The sequence below is a fragment of the Calidris pugnax genome, unplaced genomic scaffold (assembly GCF_001431845.1).
Source record: "Calidris pugnax isolate Ruff unplaced genomic scaffold, ASM143184v1 scaffold18, whole genome shotgun sequence".
Lineage (NCBI taxonomy): Eukaryota > Metazoa > Chordata > Aves > Charadriiformes > Scolopacidae > Calidris > Calidris pugnax.
The window spans coordinates 4,845,996-4,871,747 of record NW_015090812.1 but is presented as its reverse complement, the minus strand read 5'-3'; the positions used below and the strand labels follow the sequence as shown (position 1 = coordinate 4,871,747).

Here is a 25,752-nt window from a genome sequence, read left to right as displayed (position 1 = left end):
GCTGCTTGTGTCAAAAGGAGTAATTTATAACGCTGTGGCTTATGGTAGCAAAGTACTGAACAGCTGAGTCGCACATTCCACTCTGAGGGATTTTTTTTTTTCATGTTTCTGTTGGCTGAAAAAATTCTTGTTAAGGCATCCCAAGCGTGTGAGCCTTGAATCTCCGTCTCCTGAAACAGAAAAAAATAAGTAGTCGTCCCCTTCTGCTGCAGCACTTGGCATCAGTCACCAGTGGAAATGTCTGATTGCTTTGTCATCCCAGTGGGCAGTACCACACGCCTCAGAACTCCGGGGTACTGTACAGCTTCACTTTGCCTAACCTCTTTCATGCAGAAAATACTTTGGAAAAAGGCGCAGAATTCAGTTCAATTTAGCAGTTCATACACTTCGTACATTTTAAAGTTAGAAAGGATTATTGTTGTCGTGTTGTTGGAACGGAGCAGCTCAGCAAGTAATTTTACTATCAGGCCTGTAGCTTCTATTTGGGTAAGAACAGATGGGAAGGCAAAAAGGAAGTATAAATGAAGAAGAGGAGATTAGTGAGGGTAGGTGGGAACTGCAAAAGCAAACGAGTGGAGCTGAGATAGAAAGGTGCCAGCAGCTATTTTAGATAAGAGAAAGTCTTGTTCATGAACACCAATTGATAGGTTGGTTTGCACTCACCAGCAAGATGCCCGAGTTGGTGCATTAGTTCACTGAGCAGGCAATAGTGTCACAGCACGGGCTGACAGAGAAATGCATTTGCACAGGGGCAGGATCAATGATTTTCAGCAGCTGACAACATTCAATGTGGCTCTATTAATCACGTTAGTCTCTCAGTTTGATGAGTAGCTACTTTTCATCAAGTATGCTCAGCTGAGCATTACAGAAATTGTAGCCACTGTAAGAGTTCTGGAATTTGATCCGAGTTGATGGTGGCAGCTCTGGCTTGTGTGTATCTGTAAAATTAAAAATTATCCTCACAGGATGGTGACAAGGTACGAATGAATCGCACCCTGCCATGGGACGTCCAACAGAGGACTTGAGAACTTGGTTTGTGCAGCACCTTGTGGGCACAGGAAAAAAATTAAAATAATCCACTAAGCCCACAAATTTGAATAGCAAGGAATCCCCTGAACTTACTTGTTAGTCGGAGTATAAAAGGAGCTCTTTGTTTACAGACCTGCCAGTAGCTGGGTTTAAAGCTGGAGTTCCCAAGGTCATGTGCAGGAAGCAGTAGTGAGTGGTGACTGTGCTGAGGGGGTCTGGAGGAACACACAGCCTCTGGAGGGAGGGCAGGTGTTGCTCTCATCCTGGTGCTGACTTCATGGAGGGTTGTTCCTACTTGGGACTTTCATAGGGGTTCAAAGTAAAGGTCAGACTTGAAAGGACTCATTGGTTCACCTTTCCTTTGCTGGGCCACAACTGTGCCTACTGTATTTATTTTCCTTGCATTTGTAAATGCTTATGTGTGATTTTTAGGCTGTTTTGCAGTGTAAAAATCAGGCTTAAACTTGAAGGTCATACCTGTACTACCGAGGATGTCAGTTGCACGTCTGTGACTCAAGTTTTCACTTACTTAAAACCTAGTGTTTGTGTGTCTGTGTGTCTTGTGTGTGTAAAAGGGAGAAGCCCTCAGTTACTGTCCAGTTGATGTGCATTTCGGAGACACGTACATGACTGCCTTGAGGTCAAATGCGAACACTCCATTATGAGGTGGTGGAGAAAGAGCAGAACCTCCTACTTAGCAGCGATGTGCATTTCGGAGACACGTACATGACTGCCTTGAGGTCAAATGCGAACACTCCATTATGAGGTGATGGAGAAAGAGCAGAAACTCCTACTTAGTCTCTCTGTCTGCAGGTGGGAAAGCCTGGGATTATTGCAGTAGCCCAGGAGGCCTGCAGGAGTGCCTCAAACCCACGCGATTCCTCATGAGTGGTGTGATCAACCACACTGTGCTCTCTGAAATTACTTGTGTTTTGCTTTGAGAGCAAATCAACGCTATTAATATTCACATCTTCCTATGGAGAATTGTGATCAGCTGTTCTGTACATTATTTGCATGCTGCTGTTGTCATTTGATAAAAGGAATCACACCATGGTTCTTTGCTTCAATGTTAAATGCTGCGTTGGATGCTATAATAATCTAATCAACATTCAGATTCATTCAGCCATTCCAGTGTAAACACTTTTGGAAATTAAAGAGCATCAAAGAATAAAAATGTGAGTAAAAATTAGTGATGTTTCTCCCCTGCGTCTCTCTCAGTTGCGTTTTACATTAACTATACTAATTAAATAAACACTCTTTTGTGTAATTCTTAAAATGACCCAGATCTTCAGTACGTGTCTGAGCAGGCACCCCAGCGGTTTGCCTAAATGGAAAGACAACCAGTGGGCATTAATGGTCTGACTGGGTTCACATCTCTCGAATCGCAGCTGGGCCTAAAAGCTTAGTTCAGTCAACAGCAGCTGCTGAAGTGGAAACCCTTTAAATATCTCCAGGACAATGAAAATAGGACTTTTTTGGGTGCTTTTGCAGTGTTAGGGGGACGTTGTAGGTACCACTTCCTTAGAAGCAATGCTTTCCTCTTCCCTGGCTATCCCCGGGATGCATCATCCCCCTGTTAAGCTGCCTTTACTGCTTGAAACAACCAGATCTCCATGAAAAGAGGCAGGTCACAGGAATGGCTGAGGTTGGTGTCCCTCCCTGCTCCCTCAGAAAGGGGTGGTGGGTCTGTGGTTATATGTACAGTCCTGGTAACACTTGTCGGCGTGGTGCAGGAAAGAAGTGTGCAGGGTCCTACAAAACTGACTTCCTACCAGTGATAGTCACCGAGTACATGTATCATGAAGCTGGATCAACTGGAGGTGTCATGGCTTTGGTGGCTCTGGTCTGTAGTAGTTACTCCATAACAGATTATGCACTTTTGCACAGGAGGTGACCTGAGCCCCTTTGTGCAGCAAGTCATTGTTTCGTCTGTGATTAATAGACATTAGTGCTTTGGGAAGCAAAGGGAATTTAATACTTTTTTTTTCCCCTTCTGAAAAAAAATCTTCAAAATTCTTGATACAGCTCTCAATCCAGTGAAGTAATGAGCATTTTTCTCCATAGGTAATGTTGTGGGCAACCTGGGACACTCCTTCTTCAGCCAGAGCTTCCTTGGAAGCAAAGAACACGGAGGGTTCTTGTACGTTGCAGCCACGTATCAGTCCCTGCAAGACCTGGTGCTCCCAACCCCACCGTACTTGTTTGGCATCCTCATTCAGAAATGGGAGACTCCCTGGGCTAAAGTGTTCCCCATTCGGCTGATGCTGAGGCTTGGAGCTGAATACAGACGTAAGTAACATGCATTCTTCTAGCTGCAATTATTATTTCTGCAGGAGAATATATTCTGGTGTAGAGCAAACACACACCCAACCCTAAATTGTTACCTATCAAAGCCACACAAGCTTAATCAGGCAATTAAAAATGGTGTTTCATACCAACGTTGCATCCAGTTAACAGCACGGCAGCCCTGAGCTTTGTGATATGACCTGCAGCCTTTTTACAGCTGTGCGGGTTGATCAGGGAGATTTTTTGTGGAGACAAATCTAGTTCTGAGCAGCTGTTCGTAGTTCACTCCGTGACCTGAAATAGTTGTGTGCAGAACGAGTCTTACTGAGCTGGTGTGGTTGGGACAGGGGAGAGCCTTGGAGAGGTTAAGCTTTTTCCGTGCTGAAACGAAAGAGCTTTTGCTTTTAGGTTTTTAAAACCACGCATATTTTCTAGAGAATAACAATATGTGTGCAGGGGCAACGGACGTGGCAGTTTGTTGCAAGAAATTCTGTTGCAACTATTAACAAATGCTGGAGAGAGTGTTTCAGCTGAACAAAGTCTTAGCAGTCAGCCTGAAATTAGCGTAGAGTCGGGATAAAAACCTTTCCAGAAAGCATTTGCTGGAGCAAAGAGATTATTGGAAGTCTGTCCAGCACGATGGGCCAAAAATTTGCTGACTTGCTTATCTGTTCTTTTAATTGGCACATATGAATTACTATGAAAATGGTCTGTTTGGTTTTTTTTAAAAACTTTTTAACAAAATACGTTTTAAAATATACTTCATAGGGATTTGTAAATTTAAGTTATGACGCTTAAGGAGCATTGGGAATTTTTTATAAAATGCACGTGCTACTGGAGAGGAGAAGCTTCATAGGGATTTGTAAATTTAAGTTATGATGCTTAAGGAACATTGGGAATTTTTTCATAAAATCCACATGCTACTGGAGAGGGGAAAGAATATCTTCAAAATTTGCTTTCTGAGGATAAGGACTGTAGGTTAAACCTGTCCAAAGAAACTTTAGTGTTAAAGGTGTTTAAATTTTTGTGTGTATCCATGAGGTTTTTAATTTGTGTGTTTATTCCTGTCAATGTTTAGAAAAGCAAACAAAGATGCTCATGTATTGGATGTGGCATCTGGTTTTGAGCACAGAAACAAATGTTTCTATGTTCACAGAGAGAAGTACCTGCTCTGATGTGCTGGGAAGCTGGGGTTTGGATTCCTTCTGTAGCTGTGGTTTGTGTTCAGGCATCTTCATGACTGCAGATCACTTCTTCAGTCCTCTCTTGGAAACCTGTGTCCCAGGATTTCCTTGGGTACATCCTCTTTTCTGCTGGAATTGTCAGGTTTTGCCCAATGCTGCTGAACGCGCAGCAGCTCAGGTGCAGGAGTCACTCTGGGTTGCTAGTTGTCCACAAAACATCTGCTGAGCATCTGCAGGTCAACTGTACATCTCCAGCAGAGGGAATTGAGTGTGCCTGGGGCGTAGCTGAGCTGCTGTGTGTGTCCAGGGTGGTGGACATGGGAAGTTGAGCACGTCTTGGTGCCTGAGGACACTGTGTGAGTCGGTCAGCTGTGTGGTGCACGTGTAGGAGCTGCCATCTTTCCAGATCATCAGTGTTGCAGGAGCTGGAGCTTGCTGCTGTCAGGAAGCCCTGGTGACGCCATTCAGACCTGCTGGGCGTTTTGCAGCCCCTTCTGACTACACGGGGAGCTGTGAAGACGTGCAGCATTTTGGGAAATCAGGCTGAGTGTTTGCCTGAGGACAGTTTAGGAACCTTCCTTCAAACTTGCATTTAGAAAACCTTGGCATTACATGTTAGTGCATGAGTCATGTCTCAAGCACTGCTATGGCTTCTGCTGCACCAGAATGCAATGTGGCCAGATCCATACGCCACGCTTCGAATTGCGTCATAGGTAGATGTGTGCCTGGCAGCCAAGGAATGCGGGTATTTGCATTGCTGACATACCATACCTGTCATTTCTATTGTTTTTTATATACTCCTGTAGAGAACTTGCCATGTCCTTACGAAATTATGGAAACAGAAAATGAAATAATCTCACTATTATTGCTTTAATGTCACACGTCAGCCACAGAAGCTAAAAGCTTATGATGCTCTAGCGGAGAGCAGCAGAATAGCCATGAAAAAGGGAGAGGCTGTTTCCAAGAAATAGCCCGGGAAAAGCATTTAGAAAGGTCATCTTTGCAATCAGTGTCCCCATCGCTAGGTTTTGGTCCTGCCGTGTGGCACTTGTTGGCATTCTGCATAATTCTTCTTATTGTTCATAGTGTGATGGGCAAGGAGCCGTGACACAGGTGTAAGGTGTGTTATAACGTCAAACCCTTCTTCCCTCTTGCTTTTAAAACTCTGGTCTTCTTTCCAATCTCTTCTTTTGCTGCTGCTTACCGTGTTCGACTGAGGAGATTGGATTTGAGTCTGGTTTTGCAGAATCTCCATATGCAAATTTGAATCTGATCCTTTCTGTTTTATTTTATCCTAGTTTATCCGTGCCCACTTTTTAGTGTCCGATTCCGTAAGCCTTTGTTTGGAGAGACTGGACACACGATCATGAACCTTCTTGCAGTAAGTGCTGAGACTTGAGTTTGCACGTTCTGTCGGTGTGAATGGATGGGTGTAGGGACAACTTTACTCCCGTGGCACAGATTAGATGATGATGACAGGAGGAAATAGTGGGCATTTGGGTGAATTTACCTGCTGTTATTGATATTGGATAGTAGCTTGCGACAACACGGTCAAGTGAAAAAAGGTACCCAAATCAATATCCAAAACCTGGCCGCCTGAGGATGTTTGGATCCGGAAAAAAGCGCAGTAGGTGCTGAGATTCCTTCCTCAGAAGTGCTGGGTCATCACAGTGAGCAGTCACAGCTCTCTGATTGTACTTCAACTGAAGCAAAGTTATTAGCTCTTCCTACTTCGCTAATGTTTTCAATATAGAAAATTCTCTTTGATGCATGACTTAATTTCACTGCTAGAAACACTAATAACTCTATCCAGTAATGTAACAGAACACAGAGAGCAAATTTTCTTACATACAGTGATGACATTCAAGGCTGGAGAATAATAAGTTTGATGTAAGAAAATCAGTGAAATGGCTAACAGTCATGATGATGTTTTTTCATTTGTGTACTGCAATTATGTAGGTTACAAGCTGTGATGTCTCCATTCCTCCCTGCCTTTCAGTCACTGATTACAATTACTTTAATGGGCTAACTAGGAGTCACTAGGGTAGTTATGAAACCTACAGTGCTAATGTTGATCATCGTGCCTAACTTTTAAAAACTTGTTTTAATTACCAGGACTTCAGAAATTACCAGTACACACTGCCGGTGGTCCAAGGTTTAGTGGTTGATATGGAGGTCAGAAAAACCAGCATCAAAATTCCCAGCAACAGATACAATGAGGTAATGCTTATAAGGTATTACAATGAGGTAATGCTTGTGAGAAATACGTTTGTGTACAATTTCTTTGTGGTTGCAGGACCTGGGATCTAAGGGAATCTTATTTTATTCCCTGGCACTAGGGAAAACTGCCTCCAAAGCCAATGGTAGATGCACGATGCACACGTGTTTTGAGAGTGAATGAGGGTGGCTCCACAAGAAGAATGTAATTCAATTCAGTATTAATTAAATTCTTAAACTCCTTTTCTTCAGGTTTTTTAACTGTTTGCCTATGGTGTAATTGTAAATAATAGAAAATACTGGTTTGATTTGAACAAGCATGTTAGCCAACTTTAGGCTTGAGGTAAACCAGGAGGAAAAAGTGAATTAGATTATCTCATCTACATTGTATGTTCTTACTGGAAGCAATTATTAGTATTTTTTGGGTTGCTCTTTATTTTATGCAAAATTTCTCCCACCATCGAAATTTTATACTTGATTTCTGATGTGAGAAAATCAGTGTCTTTAGGATTGAGTGCTGTTGAGAAAGCTTAGTGACAAGGTATTTAAACAATAATGAAAGCGAGCAATAGAGAAGGTGATGGATTTCGTGGTGTGACTGAAGAGAAGGGGGTCACCTTGCTGTTTTGAAACCAATCAGCGTTTGGGGTGAGAGCAAAGCTCCTGGGCAAAATGGCATTTGTAGAAGTTCTTGTAATATCAGAGCAGAATACAGCTTTCCCTCAAGAGAGAATTTCCTGCAAGAAGCATTCGAGTAAAATAACAACGAGAATAAAGAAATAAATTGGGAAAAAAAAAGGAAAAAGTTATTTTATGTGAAGTTTTAAAAAACTGAAACTGATGAAGCAAGAAGATAAAGGGTGTGTTAAAAGGTGTGCTAATTCTTGATGCAGTTGTGAGGGAAAGGCAAAGGTCAGTAAAGTTTGCATTAATTAAATAGGGATTGGCACACAAGGTGTCATTTAGTGTTAGCTGTGCTTTTAATTAGAAAACAGTGTCACTCAAACTATCTAGAAAGTGGAAAAGTCACTTTAAATCTCACACACAGATTAAATGTGGAGAATCCAGACCGTAGTTAACAAATTAAACACCAATATATAGTTTTTCTATTAAATACGTATTTTTTATCTTCAAAACTATTTTAATTTTCTACAACTTCTAGTGATACTTAGTTGCCTGTTTAGTCCCCCAGAAAAGATGACTGTCACGTTTTGATGGGTTGCCTTGTTACGAAGCACAGTTGCTGTTTCCAGTTGTTTCTTCTTGTGCTAAAGGCAGCTACTGGTCTCCATGAAGATGGAGATGCTGTTGAGCTAAAATCCTGTTTCTGGAGCAAGACATGATAAACTAGATAATGACATACAATGTTGTCTGATGCAAAACCTTAATTAAGTTTCCTCCCCAAACATTACACCTGTGCACGTTTGTCAATTGTGAGCATCAGCTAATATTCCTGACACTATAATTAAGGTTTTATGATAGAGTGAGAGAGACAAACGTGCTGTGTGTAGCCTGCCTGCTTATCAGCTACAGGAAGCAGAGGATGGGAGTGAGTGCTGTTAAGAGATGTCAAATAATTCAGCATTTTCCTTCTCATCAGGGTTTTCACTGAAGGTGGGGGTTAATTTAATTTGCCTTTTTTTTTCTTTTAAGCAAACATAGTTTTTGGTTTTGAAAAGAATTCCAGAGATAGATGACTCCCTCAGTTTTCTTTTGGATCAAAAAATCTCATACTCTGAGCCTCCATGAAGAGGAAGAGAGGAGAAAAGGAAAGAAGCAATAAAATTTACAAGAATGTTCTGTCAAGGCACATAACTAGGATTTTGTTAGATGATAATCAGCAAAAATGAAGTCCAGATCACAGAATGATATGGGGTTGGAAGGAGCCTCTGGAGATCATCTAGTCCAATCCCCTGCCAGAGCAGGTCACTCCAGATGGGGCCTCACCAGGGCAGAGTAGAGGAATACAGTAGATGTAGTAGCTATATCACAAATGCTTTTGGATGCTTTTTGGAGGTCTCCTTGGCAGAGAATTAAAATTATTTCTGAATGTCTACAATTCACATCTTTTTTAAAAGTCATCAGATGGGGAACATGGATCCCAATTTCACCAGTTCATGCAGGGGAAGCACAGGGACACGAAAGCTTTGGTGTCTGGTGGTGGCAGAACCAGGATTAAACACTGAGTTGTGAGTGCCCATCTAGCACTGAGCTGTGGAGGCAGCATTTATCATTCATGTCATAGGCAACTGTAGTTGTGTAAACAAGCCAGATATTTCCTCCCAATGTTCTTCTAATGCTTTTTTATCCCTGTGAATTTATTTTTTTAAAACCAGCTAGAGATAGTAGCTTTTGCAAGCGGTATAGCTCAGCTATCCCTTATATCACCTATTTTAATTACATAAAAGGGGGCACTTTAAAGCATCTAGATGGTATAAGCCCTAAAGCCTCATTTCAAAAGCAGTTTCTGGTTCTGAGTGCTAAAATCTGGCAGGAGACTATGAGCCCTGTTGAGAAGCTTGCTCTGTCCCACTGAAGTGTTCCAAGAATCACCTATTTATGGTAGCGCTCGCCGAAGCGGGTGGAAACAGTCGACCTTTGTGTTTGCAGATGATGAAAGCCATGAACAAATCCAACGAGCACGTTCTAGCGGGGGGCGCGTGCTTCAACGAGAAAGCAGACTCCCATCTGGTGTGTGTGCAGAACGACGACGGGAATTACCAGACACAGGCCATCAGCATCCACAACCAGCCCAGGAAGGGTGAGGAACGGAGGTCAGGGTGCTCAGGCACCATCTCTACATTAATAAGGAGAGGTGTCTCTGGCATTGTTGGAGACCCCAGGTGAGGCTGTGGTTGCCCGTGCTTCACCTGTCCTCTCTGAAAGGAGGAAGATGAGATTTAGTGTGAGAGAAAGGTAAATAGGAATAACCAGCAGCAGCAGCGTTTTAATAATGATGTGTCCTCAAGAAACTCCTCGTGTTCACCTCAATTAGACCATCTCATTTCCTGGCCTTATTTTTGTTAGAGTAGGCTGAAAGGCTGCTGCAGCAGCGTGCTGAGAATTTAAATGTTGTGGGTCTGGGGAAAAATTCTGGCAAAGGCATTTATACTATTTCCAAGTGAGAATAAGCAAGACAGAGGCCAACTTTTATGTTCAGCCACCCCAGTGAGCATACTGGTGTGGGGTGTCACTCAGGACTGATGGTTTTACCTGACTTCTGTTCATTTTACATATGGGACAAGAAGAGGGATTTCCAGCAGGAATTTCATGATGCTTAGTGGTCATTTAAGAGATTTTTACTTAAAATCAGGTGGCCTTGCCAGTGGGTTGGTGTTACAGTGGGATCCATGAACAGCTCGCTCACAATCTTTGCCAGCTCTATGGGAATATTTCGTATTTACTTGGTTACCCTAAATTAATAGTCCTGAAACTTAGAGGTGTGTATGGGGAGAGTGATGAAATATGAGCATTTATTAAGGTTGACAAAAACTGTTGTCCAGTTCTTTTCTGAACTGGGTTATTTGCCCTTCCGCATCCCAGCCCGTGACGTGCATCAGTCACCGTCATTCTCAGCAGATTTTGTCCTGGTTTGGGTTATTCACCTCTCTGGATGTCAGAGCTGTGACACCTGATTCTTGTGTAAGGCACCGTTTGACGAAAGCCTCACTCCTGCTGTTGTTGTTGTTGCAGTGACTGGTGCCAGCTTCTTTGTGTTCAGTGGAGCTTTAAAATCCTCTTCAGGCTACCTTGCCAAATCCAGTATAGTAGAAGGTAAGAACTGAACTGCTTGGTTATAACCCACGGCTTCCCTCTTAATACAGCTCAGCTCTGGAGTTACCAGGGCCCTGCTGTTACACCTTGGGCATTTGAATCATTCTGCTGCTTTGGCTTTATCCTACTTTTTAGCCAAAAAACCTGCTTTTGTTAATCAGGAGGAACTTGTCCAGGTGCTGTAGAACAGGGACACAAGAAAATGAGGGTAAGATACAAAATACCTGCCTTGTGAGCCCGTGATCAACAGGGACACAAGAAAATGAGGGTAAGATACGAAATACCTGCCTTGTGAGCCCGTTTAATGGTTTGGGCTGAGCGAGGAAATCGTGAGCCTGAGAAATGGAACGTGTCCTCTACTGACCAGGAGAGGAAGCCCTGCTGAACTGAGTGCTCCCAAAGAGCTCTGCGTTGTGCATTGTTTATCTGCTTGTATGTGGGCAGACAAGAACACGACCAGTGGAGGTAGCTGAGCTGGCCACTCTCTGATTTGGTTTGTTGTTCTTCTACCAGTTGTCATATCACAGAAATAAATGCCGACTGCGTTTGCTGGTCTTAAAAACAGTAGTTTTTAAGTCTGCTCCTTACAGTGCATGCAGTTAGTTAGTTAGCACAGCTCCACTGACGAGCAACAGTAGTTTTTAAGTCTGCTCCTTACAGTTTGTGAGTGAGGTGTGCAGGAAGCCCGTGCGTGCAGTTAGTTAGCACAGCTCCGCTGATGAGTAGGAACTCGTTAAGCTGCCCAACTTGTGAGCTTGCAGCTGTCTGGGGGTGCAGTCCACAGGCGAGTGGTCACTCGGGGCTGAAGAGCAGCCATCTGGCTGTGAGTCGGTGTATGCAGGGCATTATCCCGTTTTCTGTGTCCAACTGGCTGGTTTAGTACAAGACAGAGGTACCGGTGGATCCGTTGCTAAGTTAGTTCTGCAATAATTTAGATGGACACAATCCAAATTCTGTATCTTTTGCCACTGGCAGGCAAACATTGACTTCCCAAAAGCTGTGTCACCGCTGGAGCGCTGCTTCCAGTGCCACCAGTGCCAGGGGACAGCTGAATGGAGGGGGTCACACGGGGTTTCTGAGGGTTGCCTAGAGCCGGTGCCAAGTCTTGAGGCAAACTAATGCAGCCATGGCTGTGGCCAGCTTATCTGGTAGAAGGACTTCACATTATCCTTGTGTATTCCCTAGTCAGCGCTCATCGGCGCTCAATTTTAGGAATCTGAGAGTTCAGAAATGGTTTTATGTAGCATTGCTGCCTCCGATTCTTAAAATAGATGTTTAACCTCTCTGTTGCAAAAAGAGGAAGGATGTTTATTTCTTTTTTTTTTATATAGGCTCTGTTCAGTGTGGCTTATCTTGGTTGATGAGGATTTCTTGGTTCCCTAGATGGAGTGATGGTCCAGATAACGGCGGAGAACATGGACTCTTTGAGGCAGGCCTTGAGAGAGATGAAAGACTTCACCATCACGTGCGGCAAAGTAGATGCTGAAGACCCTCAGGAACACGTTCATATTCAGTGGGTAGAAGATGATAAAAACTTCAGTAAGGGGTAAGTAGAGGAGCAAGCGCTTGACATTGGGTGGTGACCGAGTGTATTTGTTAAAAATTTTAATTGATCTTATAAGGCGTATGAGTCTTCAAATCAATTGGAATTACAAGTCTGCACCTCTATTTTGAGGGATAATATGCAATTAAACGTAATGAAAATGGAACTGAGATACCAGAGCTTTGGGGCATCAATTTAGAAAGTTGTCAATGCTATGGATTTTTTGCCATTGCTAATACCCAGTTATTGGAAACCACTGATCTGCCTCCAACACTCGGTGCTGAGCCCTGCACATTGTGCTGCTCTCCTGCTGCTTAGTTTGCATTAAGGAGTGCTGGAAATAAAACTGCTGAACACCAACGGTATATTTGGACTCTGGATAGTTAAGCCAAAACAAAGGTGTGTGCGGGAGCTGAAGGATTTCTGGCAGTAAAGTGCTGTTGTGGTGGGTACGATGTTTAAGGACTCAGCATCCAGGAGGAAGGATATTTGTGTAGTTTCATAACACTCAGTTATGAAAACCCCTGCAGGGAGGCAGCTGGAGGAGCTGGGTGCAGCAGAGGAGCTGCCCGTTGATGCTGCTGTAGTTCTCTTTTGCAGTGGACTCTGCTCAGCTCTGTCTTCTGCTAAGTCGGCGCTTACCCTTCTCCCTCCCTTTCACAGTGTTGTGAGCCCTATTGATGGCAAATCCATGGAGTCCATAACGAGCGTGAAGATATTTCATGGCTCAGAGTACAAGGCAAACGGGAAGGTCATTCGGTGGACAGAGGTACGTCCCACACCTCCAGCTGCCTGTAAACCAGCACCTGGCACTCCAGGAGCACAGCCACAGCCACTTCCTTTGACCTGCTCTCCCCTCTCACCAGAATTAAACAAACCCGTCTTCCCTTTCCCTCCTGGAAGGAAAGACTGAGCACGGGATTGTGCAGAAGGAAACACCCCGTCACTGATGTGCAGCTCGGGCTCTGTCCCAGCTCTCTCTGCGTTGGCCACCTCTTCTCGCATGGGGGCAACCAGAAAAACACTTGCTCCCTGTGTTACCCAAGGGAACACGTTACTCTGAGCCACCTTCTCTAAAACGTTGCAAGTGGCAGTGAAGGTGCTGTGGTATAAATGACGCACGGTATCTGCTCCCCGAAGCAGGTGCTTGCCCAGCTGACGTCAGCGGTGACGCTGCCAGCACACAAATCCTGCTCTTAAAACATTTCCTGAAGCGTTTCACTCAACCTGCCCAGGAGGAACCGAGTTACTGACTCTGCAGTTTGCCACCTGAATATTGTTTTTCCCCAGGTCAGTTGGGCTCAACAGACAAGCTCAGTGACAACAATACACGCCTTCAGCCTGGGGTGGCTTCTAAAAATTTGAATTTTCTGAAATTAACACCTGGTTAAAGGCAGGTTTTTATTAAAAACTCTGTGCAATACATAGTGAATCACCGTAATGAAGCTTTTGACCAGAACAGAAAGGTTTTTGTGAATGCAACTATTTAAATCTTGCTTTTGAAGCTTTTTTACTTATTCCCCCCTAAGGTGGCTTGACTTCAGGGTCTTTTGCTGGTCTCCCCTGAGCAGCTTTACTTTAATTCCTTTTTTGCAAAAAGTTTAAGTGGCAAAGGTTTTTGTGAATGCAACTATTTAAATCTTGCTTTTGAAGCTTTTTTACTTATTCCCCCCTAAGGTGGCTTGACTTCAGGGTCTTTTGCTGGTCTCCCCTGAGCAGCTCTTCTTTAAGTCCTCATTTGCAAGAAGTTTAAGTGGCGTCTCACTAACCTTATTTTCTAGCAAAGCCAAGTGTTATGTCATGTCTTGTGTTAACTCTTTCCTCCAGGTGTTTTTCCTGGAAAATGATGAGCAACATAATGGTCTGAGTGACCCGGCCGATCACAGCAGGCTGACTGAAAATGTGGCAAAGGCTTTCTGTTTAGCTCTCTGTCCCCACCTGAAGCTGCTGAAGGAAGATGGAATGACTAAGCTTGGGCTACGCGTTACACTCGACTCCGATCAAGTAAGTCTTGAGTAATTTTGGTTTAAGTTGGGGGGGTTGTTCCCTTTTTCATTCCCCAAAAAGGAAATACACCACTGCAACCATTCTCTTGGTTAAAGCAGTACCAGTATCGGGTGCTGGCTGTAGTTTGGTGCTTCGGGCCATCTGTTAAATTTGGAAAGCTCGTGCCTTGCCTGAATTAACACCAGGCCTTGACCCCCAGCAGCACCTGCTCTGTCATCAGAGACCCGTGAACAACCCTCCCCAATTTAGGGGAGACCCTAAATGGGCCTTTTCACCCAAAGTTAAAGACAGGAGGGGATTCGGTGTGTTCTCAGGTGAGCGTACAGCGTTGGTCACAAGCGTGGCTGTTCTGAAAAGTTCACGTGGCGTGTGAGGCAGAGGGACAGGTGGCAGGTCCCCTCCAGAACAGTTAAATTTGGAAAGCTCGTGCCTTGCCTGAATTAACACCAGGCCTTGACCCCCAGCAGCACCTGCTCTGTCATCAGAGACCCGTGAACAACCCTCCCCAATTTAGGGGAGACCCTAAATGGGCCTTTTCACCCAAAGTTAAAGACAGGAGGGGATTCGGTGTGTTCTCAGGTGAGCGTACAGCGTTGGTCACAAGCGTGGCTGTTCTGAAAAGTTCACGTGGTGTGTGAGGCAGAGGGACAGGCAGCAGGTCCCCTCCAGAACAAAGAATCTCAGAATCACAGAATCTTCTAGGTTGGAAGGGACCTTAAAGATCATCTTGTCCAACCGTAAACCTAATTTTGACAAAAATAGACACCCACACAACAAACAAAAAGCAAAACCATCACTAAACCATACCTCCCAGCACTACATCAACCCATCTTTTGAACACAACCCATCTTTTGAACACTCTACAGCAAAAGCTACAAGTGGAGCTGAGGTCTCCTGGCCAGACAGCTGGCCTGGCCCTGGTCTTGGTATCCACCAGCTTTTAAATACTGCATGACTTAATCTGATAATGCAGGGTGCGGTTCCTGCTGATCTGAATGATCTGCTTTGACAAAGCAGTAGAAAAAAACCAGGCTACTCATGTCTCGGTGGCGACTGGCAAATAGAGAAGAAAAAAACCAAGTGGAAAAGCCGCTCTAGTGCCTGCTCCATCCTGTTTGAGGGCCCGACTGCCCCAGGGCAGAGCCCACAGCCCCTCACCCAGCTCATCACTCCACGTGGAACCGCGGCCTCGTGTCCTGCTCCCGGTAACCCCGCTCTCGTTTGTGTTCCGCAGGTTGGGTACCAGGCTGGGAGCAACGGGCAGCCGCTGCCCGCGCAGTACATGAACGACCTGGACAGTGCCTTAGTGCCGGTGATTCACGGAGGGGCCTGTCAGCTGAGCGAGGGGCCGGTCATAATGGAGCTCATCTTTTATATTCTGGAAAACATCTCATAAGAGGACTTCATTTTCTGTTCAGACCTGTTCCAGCAGCAGTTGTATCTGAATCATTTGCACTTTAAAACTGGAAAATTAAGCTTTTGTTAACACTATTGGGGAAGGGGAGGGGGAGGAGGGAGGGACAGTTGTTCCATAATTCTAAATCTTCTATGCATTGTCAACAACCAGAGGATCAGGGCAGCTTCTCTACAACATGGCTATGCTATCCTTGCAGCTAATACACTTCTGTTACTGTTTAGAAAAAAAAAAAAAAGCTCATGTTTAAAGACTTACAGTCATGTACTCTCAATGCTCAGATGGGTGCAAAGATCACTGGGGAGTAAATAAAAAGTGAAACTCCAATCTCGTACTGTTTGTAGATGGACATGTAAGAAACAACACTCGAGACCTCCATTCTGACCTCATCATAATGCCGTTTGTGGTTATTCTGTAGACATTAAAAAAAGTAACGTTTACATTATTTTTTGACCAGGTTATTGGTTGAAATACGCTCGGAGTAGCCCTTGAGAGACACGGAAGGATTCTTTAGCCATAACTCCGTTTGTACGCGCATCCAAAGGAGCAGGAGGGCAGGCGTCGCTCTGGAAGCGGTATTGTGTAAACTGCAGTTGTGTGTGTGTAATAGGATAGTTTACTTTTTTGTTTTTCCCCTCTATTTACTATAAAACCCCATTGCCTCGGTGGATTTCTATAATCTCCTAGGACAACTCTGCGATTCTGTACTTTTGTTTACAAATCTGTAACGAAGCAGAGGAAATATTAGCCCTAAAGTGCAGTTATCTCTCGGTCCTGTTTCCCGGTAGGTCCTGCTTTTTAAAGACAAGCACCACCCAGGGCAGCTTTAAGTCTCCTCCTTGCTGTGTGCCGTAGTGTAACGCCAGTGTCACGTAACGCAGGACAGCTCGCACTTCATATTAGCAGCACCATGTAAAAGCTTACCTGTGATAAAAGTATAGAGTGGCTGTTTTTGCATGTAAAAAAAAAAAAAAAAAAAAAAGAGGCTTTCTGGTCAGCTCTGAACACTTGCTTTTGGCCCAGTGCTCTCGGTCTCACCTTGAGAGGGCTTTAGTGAGGAAAGTGCTTCAATGTTGAGACTCAGCCAGAGGAAATGTGGCTCCACGTTCTCACTGTCTCCCTGGAAAGCTGCTAAATCCAGTGGAAAGGGCTGGAAGCAGGAGAAGGGGTTTGGTTTGGTTTGTTTAGCCAGAGCCGAGCGAAGCGGCTGTTGGGAGCCCCTCCCAGGAAGCGTGTGGGGGCGGGGGGAGCGAAGGTTTCCCCTCCTGTCGATACACAATATTAATTTGGGGGCTAATTTATGGTGAACAGTGTCTCAGACCTTGCATCGTCCCCTCCTCGCAGTCAGTTCTGGTGGATGCAGCAGGGATCGTTTTGCTTTTTGCTGTCTGTGAGTAACCCCGGCGTCCTTTCACATATAAAGGGAAGTGCAAGGCTACTGTCAGAGTGATGCTAGATTCTTTAAACAAATATACAGCATTAGCTGGGCAAAGGAAAAGGTAACTGTACACCTAGCAATGTATTTTTATGTAAAGACAGCCCAGTGTATGTACGGAGTGCGTTTGTGAATAAATGGCTACTGCTTTTTTAAAAAAAAAAGCAAAGTCTGACAAATCCAATATTGCAAATTACAGCTGTCCCCACCCAGCACCAGGAGAAGGCAGGGCAGGGAACAGGGGGGCAGCTCCAGGAACACAAGCCGGAGGTAGCGCCCGTCAAAGCAAAACCCTTCCTCTGGCATTTGGGGAAAGGGGGAACACTTCCTGGTGGAAACACCTGAAGCTGTGACACAGCCCTGACCCCTCCCTGGTGTCTGTGTGGAGCCAGGCTGGGGCTGCTCTCCACCTCCCCTCTGCCCCCCGTTTCCCTGGGACACAGCGCACACCCCACCAGCACCTGGAAGAATGTTCCACAAACTAATAACAATCTCCCTCCTCGAGCCCGCGCTCCAGCTTTGCCACAGCAGCGGCTTTGCCAGTGACCTTAGTTGCATTGTTACGCTTAATAATGCAGTAAAAGAGGTGAAAAAAAAATATCTTTATCTTCTCTTCCTTTGCCCCAAAAGTCTTTTAGGTTTGGATTACGTTTGTGCAAAACACTATCAACTGGTGACTGACATGTTTGCTTCAACCATAGCCTTTTAAATGACCTTAATTACCATGTTGTTAAGAAATGAGTACTTGTTTTAGAAAAAAAAAAAATATTGTACTTTTAAAATTCAGTTAGTTAACACTGCAAAAAACTGCATATTATATTTTTATTTTCAACATGTAGTTTTGTATATTAAATTTATTGAAATTAAAAACTAAACACTGTATTGTCTTCATCTGCTCAGAAGACAGAGGCGGCGCTGCCTCGTCTGGACTCCTCTCTGCCTGCAGTCACCCTCCCCCAGGTGCAGGAGCCCCCCGACCCCCCCAGGCAGCCACAGCCTCTCCTCCCCTTCCCTTCGCTCACCAGCATTTAAAAACTTATTTGGTACCACGTGCTGCTGCTGAAAAGCATTCCTCACAACAGTCACCATCCAGCTTTCTACAGGACAGAGGGTGGCTGCTTTCCCCGTCACCTGGGAGAACCGCAGAAGCCTGATTCTGTGAAAATCCAAGCAGCAGAATCTAACGTGCTTCTTTTTTTTTCCTTTCCTTCTTTTTTAAATTTTAAAACCAGAAAAAGGATGAAGGCACAGTACCGGGCTGCACTGAAGAGGCAGGGGGGCAAGCACGGCAGACAACTGGTAGCCAGAACAAAAAGGTAGCTCTGTGAACAGCCGCCGGGAAGAAGCCCTGCAACATCCCATTGAGCTCCCCGTGCCAAGGGCACGCAGAGAGGAGGGACACGCCGCAGAGTTCTCTCTCCTCTAGTGTAGGAAACAAAACAGGAAAAAAAAAACCAACAAAAAAAACCCCAAAGAGGCCTTGCGAGGAGAGAAGAGAAAAGCAGGAGGTGTTGAGTGCACCACGCTGGCTGCTCCTAAGCTTGAAGGAATGAATTCTAGTGAAAGGTCTTACCTGTGGCTTGACTGAAAAGTTTCTGCGCTGCCTCGGGGGGGATTTGTAAGGGGCTCAAGTCCTCACCCACCGCTCTGCATAGTTAGTGTGACATTCATCCTGGCGCTACGTTAGTAGTCCCGCGTTAAGGCAATTCTGTCTATTTTGCGTAGACAAGTGACAGTCCCCTGCAGCAGCACATTTCCAGAGCCTTACATTTGCCTTAAAAGTTATTAATAAGCACTATGGCTGTTATCAAAATAGACATTAGGTTCAGTAGTGCATTCGTTGAACATCTTTGGTGCTTGCAGCTAGCAGCATCTTCCCACCTGCGGTCATCCCACATCTTCTAACCTTCCAATGGATCTGGGGAAAAAAAACCAAAAACCACAAAGAAAACCCAGTGAAATTACTGGATGCAGCACCAAACAGATGTTTGCAGTTCAAGGTCACATTGTATGTAAATCGCTGACATGAATTTTCTGGATGGGCAGCTAGAAAAATCAATGGAGCACAATGATTAAGCTCTAGTGATGGAAAACGCTTAGGTGTCCAGTCACAGCACAAGGCCACATTGTCACTTCAGACATGGCCAAATGTGTCCCTTGGCCCAAACTCCATGTGTAAAATCAAGCAGAGGTGACATCATTGTGAAGTTTTGCAGCTTAAGTGCCATTTACAAATGCAAAACAACGTGCTAAGGAAGAGGGAGCACAGACTTCGGGGGCTCCAGCAAAGGAAGAGGGATTACTTCTTAGAAACCTTCTATTTATATGTGGTCTGTTTTCCAGGAGAAAAGGCGAGGTCTGTTCCATGCTCTTAGAGCAAGGTCATGGTCCAAGAGGAGGGTCTACCTGCTATTGCAGGACTTTCATGGGACAAAAAATGCCCTTCTCTTGCTTCTGGTGGGGGATTAAGGGTCCTTACTAACTCTGAAAGGTGTTTTGCTACCAATACAAATGGACAGACAGTGCCTTCCCTCCTAGATAGCACTCATCAATCTAATTTTCTAAAATTATTCTAAATAAAGATGGTACTAGAAGCTCTCCCTGTATTTCAAGGGATTGTGAAATAGCATCTTTGATAGACAAACTAATCAGAGATTCTGTAACCTCATTTCTGAAATGATGTCAACTCTCCACTGCAAATACAAGGATGGATGGTACCAAAGCCAGAGCTACATAATTAGGTCAATGTCAACAAAAGACATGATTCAGCAGAGTTTATATGTAGCCCTGTCAAGTTCTGACCATCTTTAGGTGCAGAATTCATACCTCAGATAGAACTAATGTTCAAGGACCAGCCAGTTTTCTGTAACTGTTTGAAGATCTTGACCGCTGAGGGGCTCCCTGAGTCTTACTTTTACCTCCAGTTTCCCTCCAGTGGGCTTTCTGCCATCAAAAATCTGCAAGAACCACAAAAGGAAGAGCAGTTAGTGCACAGACAAACGACAATCATGAACTATAGTGCCTCGGGCAACCACTGACTTTATTTCTCCATGACTGAAAGATGACAGAGATCACCTGCAGGTGTCAGACCCATGTGCTTCCCTGGACTCGTAATTTGGCAGAGCAGGTTGCCCACCCAGCTGGTGTGAGGCAGCTGTGCCACTGGTTGTACCACCTCTACAGACCCCAAGGTAGAAGTGGACTCCCCGGGCAGCTCAGAGGACACTATGGGCAGCAACGTCCCGAGTGTGGTTGTGATGGACCCAGGGATTATTATTTTTAAGTAGTGATCTACTGGATCTTACAGCAGCTCCCCATCCACTCCGTCAGTCTTCACCTAACCCTCTGATTGGTTTGCTACCAACACAAAGAATTTTGGGAATCACCTAAATTTCTGATCCTGACGAAGAAAACTATCTTGATACAGAAAATTTGGAGAAGGGAGCTCCCAAGAAGTTCCCAGTACCAGCACGGGCACAGCTAAGACAAGCTTCAAGAGATGGTAAAAGAGCCAACAGCCCGTGGTTTAACCAACTCATCTGTTACAAAGCTGTCACCTGTCAGAGATACATTTATCCAGTGCGAACATTCCCTGTCCCTTTGTGCTCAAATAGCACTTATTAGAAGAACACACCTCCCCCAGAAAACATACCTCGATGATCTCTCTAACTTCACATTCTGATTCCAGCTTTTCCAGTTTCAAGTGTGCTGTCCCCACATGCTTGTCACTTCTGAAAAAGGACCTGTTTCAAAGAAACCTCCCTTAATCAAACGGGTAAGGGTTTTTCAGAGCAGTAAAGAGAAAGCAAGTGAAGAGGTCATCACTATCTGCACCTTCACCACATCCAGGAGGACTAGTCAAGACTAGGCAGGGCTACTAGAGCCCTACCAATCAGGCTGCCTTTCATCAAACAGACTACAAGGACAAGATATGGAAGTACTCTTTTTTAAAGTATTCTCTTGCAGCCCAATTATAGATGAGGACAGTAGTGAAGAAAAACAATCAACCAAACTAGCACTTGGAATGGCAGTGGCTTTTGTCCCTGCACAGGGTGACAGGGAAGAATGGCCGGGACAGACAGCAACCTTCTGCTCCAGGCTGTTCAATACAACAGGCTGAAGAACTTCCCAAGGAAGTTGCATCTCTCATCAAAACAAACGTTTCCCAGGCACATGCTGGTTTTGCCAAGGTACTTATTTGGGGAAAAAAAAAAAAAAAAAAATCAATCACATGAACCATTCTGCTTCATTTTAAGAAATCAAACCACTCAATTTCAACAAGTAAGAACATTTCATTTCAGCTATTGTTTTGATTTACCTTCATCCTCATAGTTTTAACAGTCAGGAAGTATAATTTTAGAATTTCTAATCCACTGGAATTAAACACAGAGTATTTTTATCCTCCAAGGAAAGCAATTGACTTTTCTCTGCTTACAGTCACTCCTGTTTTACCAGTTTGATCAGCAGGAGACCCATCTTTACCTTAAGGGACAGGTGGTGCAATCCCCCTCCAGACACGGATCCTTAGCAACAGCTAAGACTAAAACACACTAATTCTGAATAAATACTCAGCTCAGAGCACTGCATTTCTGCATTTCTTTGCCTGCAGCCAAGCATTTCCCTGAATCAGTCTCCAAAAAGTTTGATAACTAAATTCTAGAGTTTCTGGAGGCAGGAAAGCCAACCAGCCGTGCCTTTTTTATGCCATTCTATTTAGGGAAAAACCCAGCAAGCAAACCAACATACCAAAAAAAACCCCAACCCCAAAACATCCACCCTTCTTCCTATTCTCACTATCACTAAGAGATATTATGACGATATCAACTTGACGTATGCAATGAGAACTCTGAAGATGATTATATGATCAGATCATCCGTGGCAACAGTCACCAGTGCATTAATACACAGACATGATGTGCCATCAGCTCCTGCAATTTCCAACTGAACATCTGTGAAACCGACTGTCTAAAATCTCTGATGGAAAAGGAGGAAGGTTGTTACCTCACATCCTCAATGACTGCTTCCTTCATATGTTCTCCAAACAGCTCATCTCAACTGCAGTTACAGCCTCACTATAACCTCACTTACTGCCTCGTGTGTTCAGAAATAGCCTCAGGGATGCTATGGCTCATACAGCACCTAAGTAACCACAGATCACAGAACTGTGCAGGTTGGAAGGGACCTTTCACATCATCGAGTCCAACCATCAAACCAACTGACACTATGTCTACCCATCTTTTAAACACCTCCAGGGATGGTGACTCAACCACTTCCCTGGGCAATGTGTTCCAATGCTTGATAACCTTTTCAGTGTAAAAATGTTTCCTAATATCCAATCTAAACCTCCCCTGGTGCAACTTGAGGCCATTTCCTCTTGTCCTATCACCTGTGACTTGAGAGAAGAGACTGACCTCCACCTCTGTACACCCTCCTTTCAGGTAGTTGTAGAGAGCGATAAGGTCTCCCCTCAGCCTCCTCTTCTCCAGGCTGAACAACCCCAGCTCCCTCAGCTGCTCCACAGACTTGTTCTCCAGACCCCTCAACCAGTGAGTTCACAGGAGGGAGCTCACACACTTCTGGGTGGGATAAAAAAGTGCAAGACCACCACTACTCTGAATGCACTGGAACGTGCAGGGAGTCACAGTTAGGAAGCACGTCTCTTCCAAAAACCTGTTGCTGAAGGACTTGGAAGACTCCAGCTGGGTTGCTCAGGTTGCTTCTTACTTGTCCGTTTGTCCACCTCAATGCAAGTTGCTGGAGAAAAGGAAAAACAATGCCACAATGGCCGATAGTGCCGCCTCCAAACACGATGCCTATGAATTTTGTTGAGAGAAAGCCTTCCAAAGATGGAACTGCATTTGCCATTGATGAGACTACAGTAGACTCACAAAGTCGTTTCGAAAAGTTGAGGATTTATTAGCTTACCACTAGAATCCTTCCTTTACTTCACAAGCACCTTAAGATGAAGCAGGGTTACGTAAGTGTACTGCAGTATCTTGGCCACTTTTGCTCATAAACTTAAAAAGAGAATCAGCAATTCTTCTAGCTGAATTTTTTAAACCATTTTTTCCATTATGTAATTCAAGAAATAATAAAGACTGGTTCATCCCTGATCAGTTCTAGGGGGTTTGCAGTGAAGAATGTGAACTTGCTCTAGGCCATGGCTTCAGAACCAGCTCTGGGGAAATCTCCTTTTATCTTCAGAAGCTTTTAGGAGAGGTTTAAGGAGAGACTTTTCTTTTGGAAAAATACATTGCTGGATTTCTACTTGAAAGTGTTTTTTGAACTGAAGTTTAATATGTGTGACCTGAAACAAGTCTCCTTTGCTCACTAAGAGAAAATAATTCTTGGGAGATGGTCAAAGAGCTATGAGAGACCCCAAAACTACAACATCTACAAGCGTTTCTGAAAGTATTATTCATTTGTAGTCTTGAAGGAAGAGAGGGAGCAGCCAGCCTTCAGAAAAAGAGCCTGGATCACTGAGTCCTCTCCCTTCTCGGGAAGATGATCAGGGGGCACTTCTTTTTCTCCTTCCCTGTTGCTATTTGCCCAGGGAACTGCCACCCCTCCACCCCAATCCAGAAACAGGTATTTAACTTGTCAGATTCCTGTTCTAAGAACAACAAAAAATTTAAAAATCTCAGAATGAGAAAAGAGCCATCCTGCACAGATTTATTTGCTAATCTTCAAAAAGGCTTCCAAGGGCAATCTGGAGCTGGCACCCAACTCATGAATCACAGGGGTTTCCTTATGGGTGAACTTAAGCCTGAGCTCAGACCTTAAAAACAAGCACAGTTCCAGCTGATAAAAGAATAGGACGTGTCCCATATGCACAAGGGTACGCAAAAGATAAGGAGAAATGTTTTAAACAAATGTAAACACTTGTACAAGTTCTATACAAAAGAGGCAGGATCTTTAATGATGGGATCTTGAACAAGAGAGTGGGGAGCAGTTGGGACTGACAGAGGAAGAGTAAGAAAATCTGCTTTTGCTTCAGTGGAGGTGCAAATGGAAGATGTGGAGTAAAACCAATGTGACTTTAGCTCACAAACTAGAACACCTACAACATGAAGACCATCTCGGAGAAGCTATGGATCATTTCTGCATGTCCCAGGAACAGAAACAAAGCACAGCCCAAAGACCCACCAAGACAAAACCAGGGCATCAAACATCCCACCCAAGTCACGCATCACAACCAACGTGGGGATTAGTGCATCTAGGCCACTCCCATGATGAGTAACTCAGTAAGGAGCTGAGACGCAGGGCCATCTCCCTGAACGTTACCAACTGTTAACATCCACCTCATCACTGTGAGATGAGGGGAGTCCTTCTCTCTCAAGACAGTCTAACAGTTTGCTCGCAGTGTTCGGTAAATGTTGTAAGATCTCAGAATGAAGATAAGTACAAAACCATAACACTAGTTCTGCCATCATCTGTCATCTGCTTTACTCCTGTGAATGCTTTGCTGCCACTTGCACCGCGCTATTCTACAAAGTCATCCCATGTAACATTGAAATCTTCTAGTCCTGATAACTAAAACCAAACTGGGTAAGAGTCAAAACAATTAGAAGCTGAATCATTACTTTCTCAGTCTCATCAATTCCTCTTAACGCACTGATCCTCAGCTGATCTGCCAGTGCTCAACCAGCTTCACTGAACTTCTGCCTTTTTTCACTCCCAGAGGGAAGATCCAGAGCTCAGGTGCATTTTGAAAGGAGTTCTCAGATGTGAGAGAACCAGACAACTCTTCGCTGCTACCTTAGAGATGGTGCTTCATAAATTTCAGCTACAGCACTCTTTTTAACTGTTACGAGAGAAGCAACGAGGGGGGAGGAAACTGTGGACTTACCCTTTATGAAATACTTCAAATTTAATTCCTTTGGACCGAATTGCTCGTCGGAAACCTCTGTGATTTCGGTTGATGTTCAACTTAAACAACTGGTTATATTCTACAGTTAAGATACAGAAAATTGAGAGAAAGCTGTGAAAGTCAAACTACATGCAGTGATCTATTACACACACGTCCCCAGACCTGCTTCTCTGAGTTTGGCCCATTTGAGAGAGACACTTCCCATCCCTATGAATCTCCTTCTCAGGAGGTTATTTCAGTCATTAACAAGTTAATGTCCCTGCACAACAGCTCATCTCTCACCCCCATTTTATGGGGACAGAAACCAAACTGCAGGAAAACCAAGTCATCATGAGGAAGCGACAGCAAGTTACTGGAGAGCCAGGACTGGAGAATCTGGCTCTTTTACCAATTAGACAGAGTGTCTGTGGCTAAGAAAAAGGTACAATGTAATAAGGAAAAAACATAGGAAGGTTGGAATGACTAGGAATTTGATAACATAATTAATACTTTTTGAACACCAGTTTCATTAATGAACATGAAGAACTTCTTGATGTTGAAAGACTTCTCTGCTGCGCTGCCCAGGAACATTCAGCTCTACTCGTCAGCCCAGGAACACAAACCACTAAAGCTAACGTGGCCGCTCAGCAAGCGCAGATCAAGTTACTGGAAGATTTGGAACATGGCCCTCAGTATCAGAGCTTTAGGACTTCTAACAGAAAATAGATATAAACTCAAAAGGAAAAAAAAAAACCAACATATATATATATATATGTATACATATATGTATCTCTTTTGAGATAAATTCACAACTAGTAATTTGGATTCTGAATTCAAAGTTGTTTTGATACGAGATGGCTGCTTACTGTGAGAATGGAAAAAAATAATGTAGCAGTAACCCAGAGTGTACAATTAATTCTAAAATTCATGATGAGTCTAATACCAGTATTCAATGGCTGGGTACAAAGAGGTATTTTTCAAAAGGTACAAATAAAAGAATTTTAGTTGGTTTCAA

The 25,752-nt window shown here is 44.1% G+C and overlaps 2 protein-coding genes across 4 annotated transcripts in view; one reads left to right on the top strand and one right to left on the bottom strand.

The window, feature by feature from the left end:
• The window catches only part of ZFYVE9 (zinc finger, FYVE domain containing 9), a 45,260-nt gene extending 29,479 nt beyond the window's left edge, over positions 1-15,781 (top strand). For both annotated transcript variants that reach the window (XM_014939196.1, XM_014939195.1), the window contains exons 10-18: positions 3,094-3,318; positions 5,798-5,880; positions 6,615-6,719; positions 9,327-9,477; positions 10,410-10,490; positions 11,874-12,036; positions 12,697-12,802; positions 13,861-14,037; positions 15,275-15,781. In XM_014939196.1, coding sequence (XP_014794682.1) covers positions 3,094-3,318; positions 5,798-5,880; positions 6,615-6,719; positions 9,327-9,477; positions 10,410-10,490; positions 11,874-12,036; positions 12,697-12,802; positions 13,861-14,037; positions 15,275-15,436 — 1,253 coding nt within the window. In that variant the 3' untranslated portion in view covers positions 15,437-15,781. The remainder of the gene's footprint in view (positions 1-3,093; positions 3,319-5,797; positions 5,881-6,614; positions 6,720-9,326; positions 9,478-10,409; positions 10,491-11,873; positions 12,037-12,696; positions 12,803-13,860; positions 14,038-15,274) is intronic.
• A 1,916-nt stretch (positions 15,782-17,697) lies between these two features.
• Positions 17,698-25,752, bottom strand: part of CC2D1B (coiled-coil and C2 domain containing 1B) — a 34,090-nt gene continuing 26,035 nt past the window's right edge. The window contains exons 21-24 of one of the 2 annotated variants that reach the window (XM_014939197.1): positions 24,738-24,837; positions 20,542-20,632; positions 19,716-19,846; positions 17,698-18,807 (exon numbers count right to left, since the gene is read on the bottom strand). In XM_014939197.1, the coding sequence (XP_014794683.1) occupies positions 19,727-19,846; positions 20,542-20,632; positions 24,738-24,837 (311 nt within the window). In that variant the 3' untranslated portion in view covers positions 17,698-18,807; positions 19,716-19,726. Of the gene's footprint in view, positions 18,808-19,715; positions 19,847-20,541; positions 20,633-24,737; positions 24,838-25,752 lie in introns of those variants that run through there. The other variant, XR_001411639.1, reaches the window with a different exon arrangement.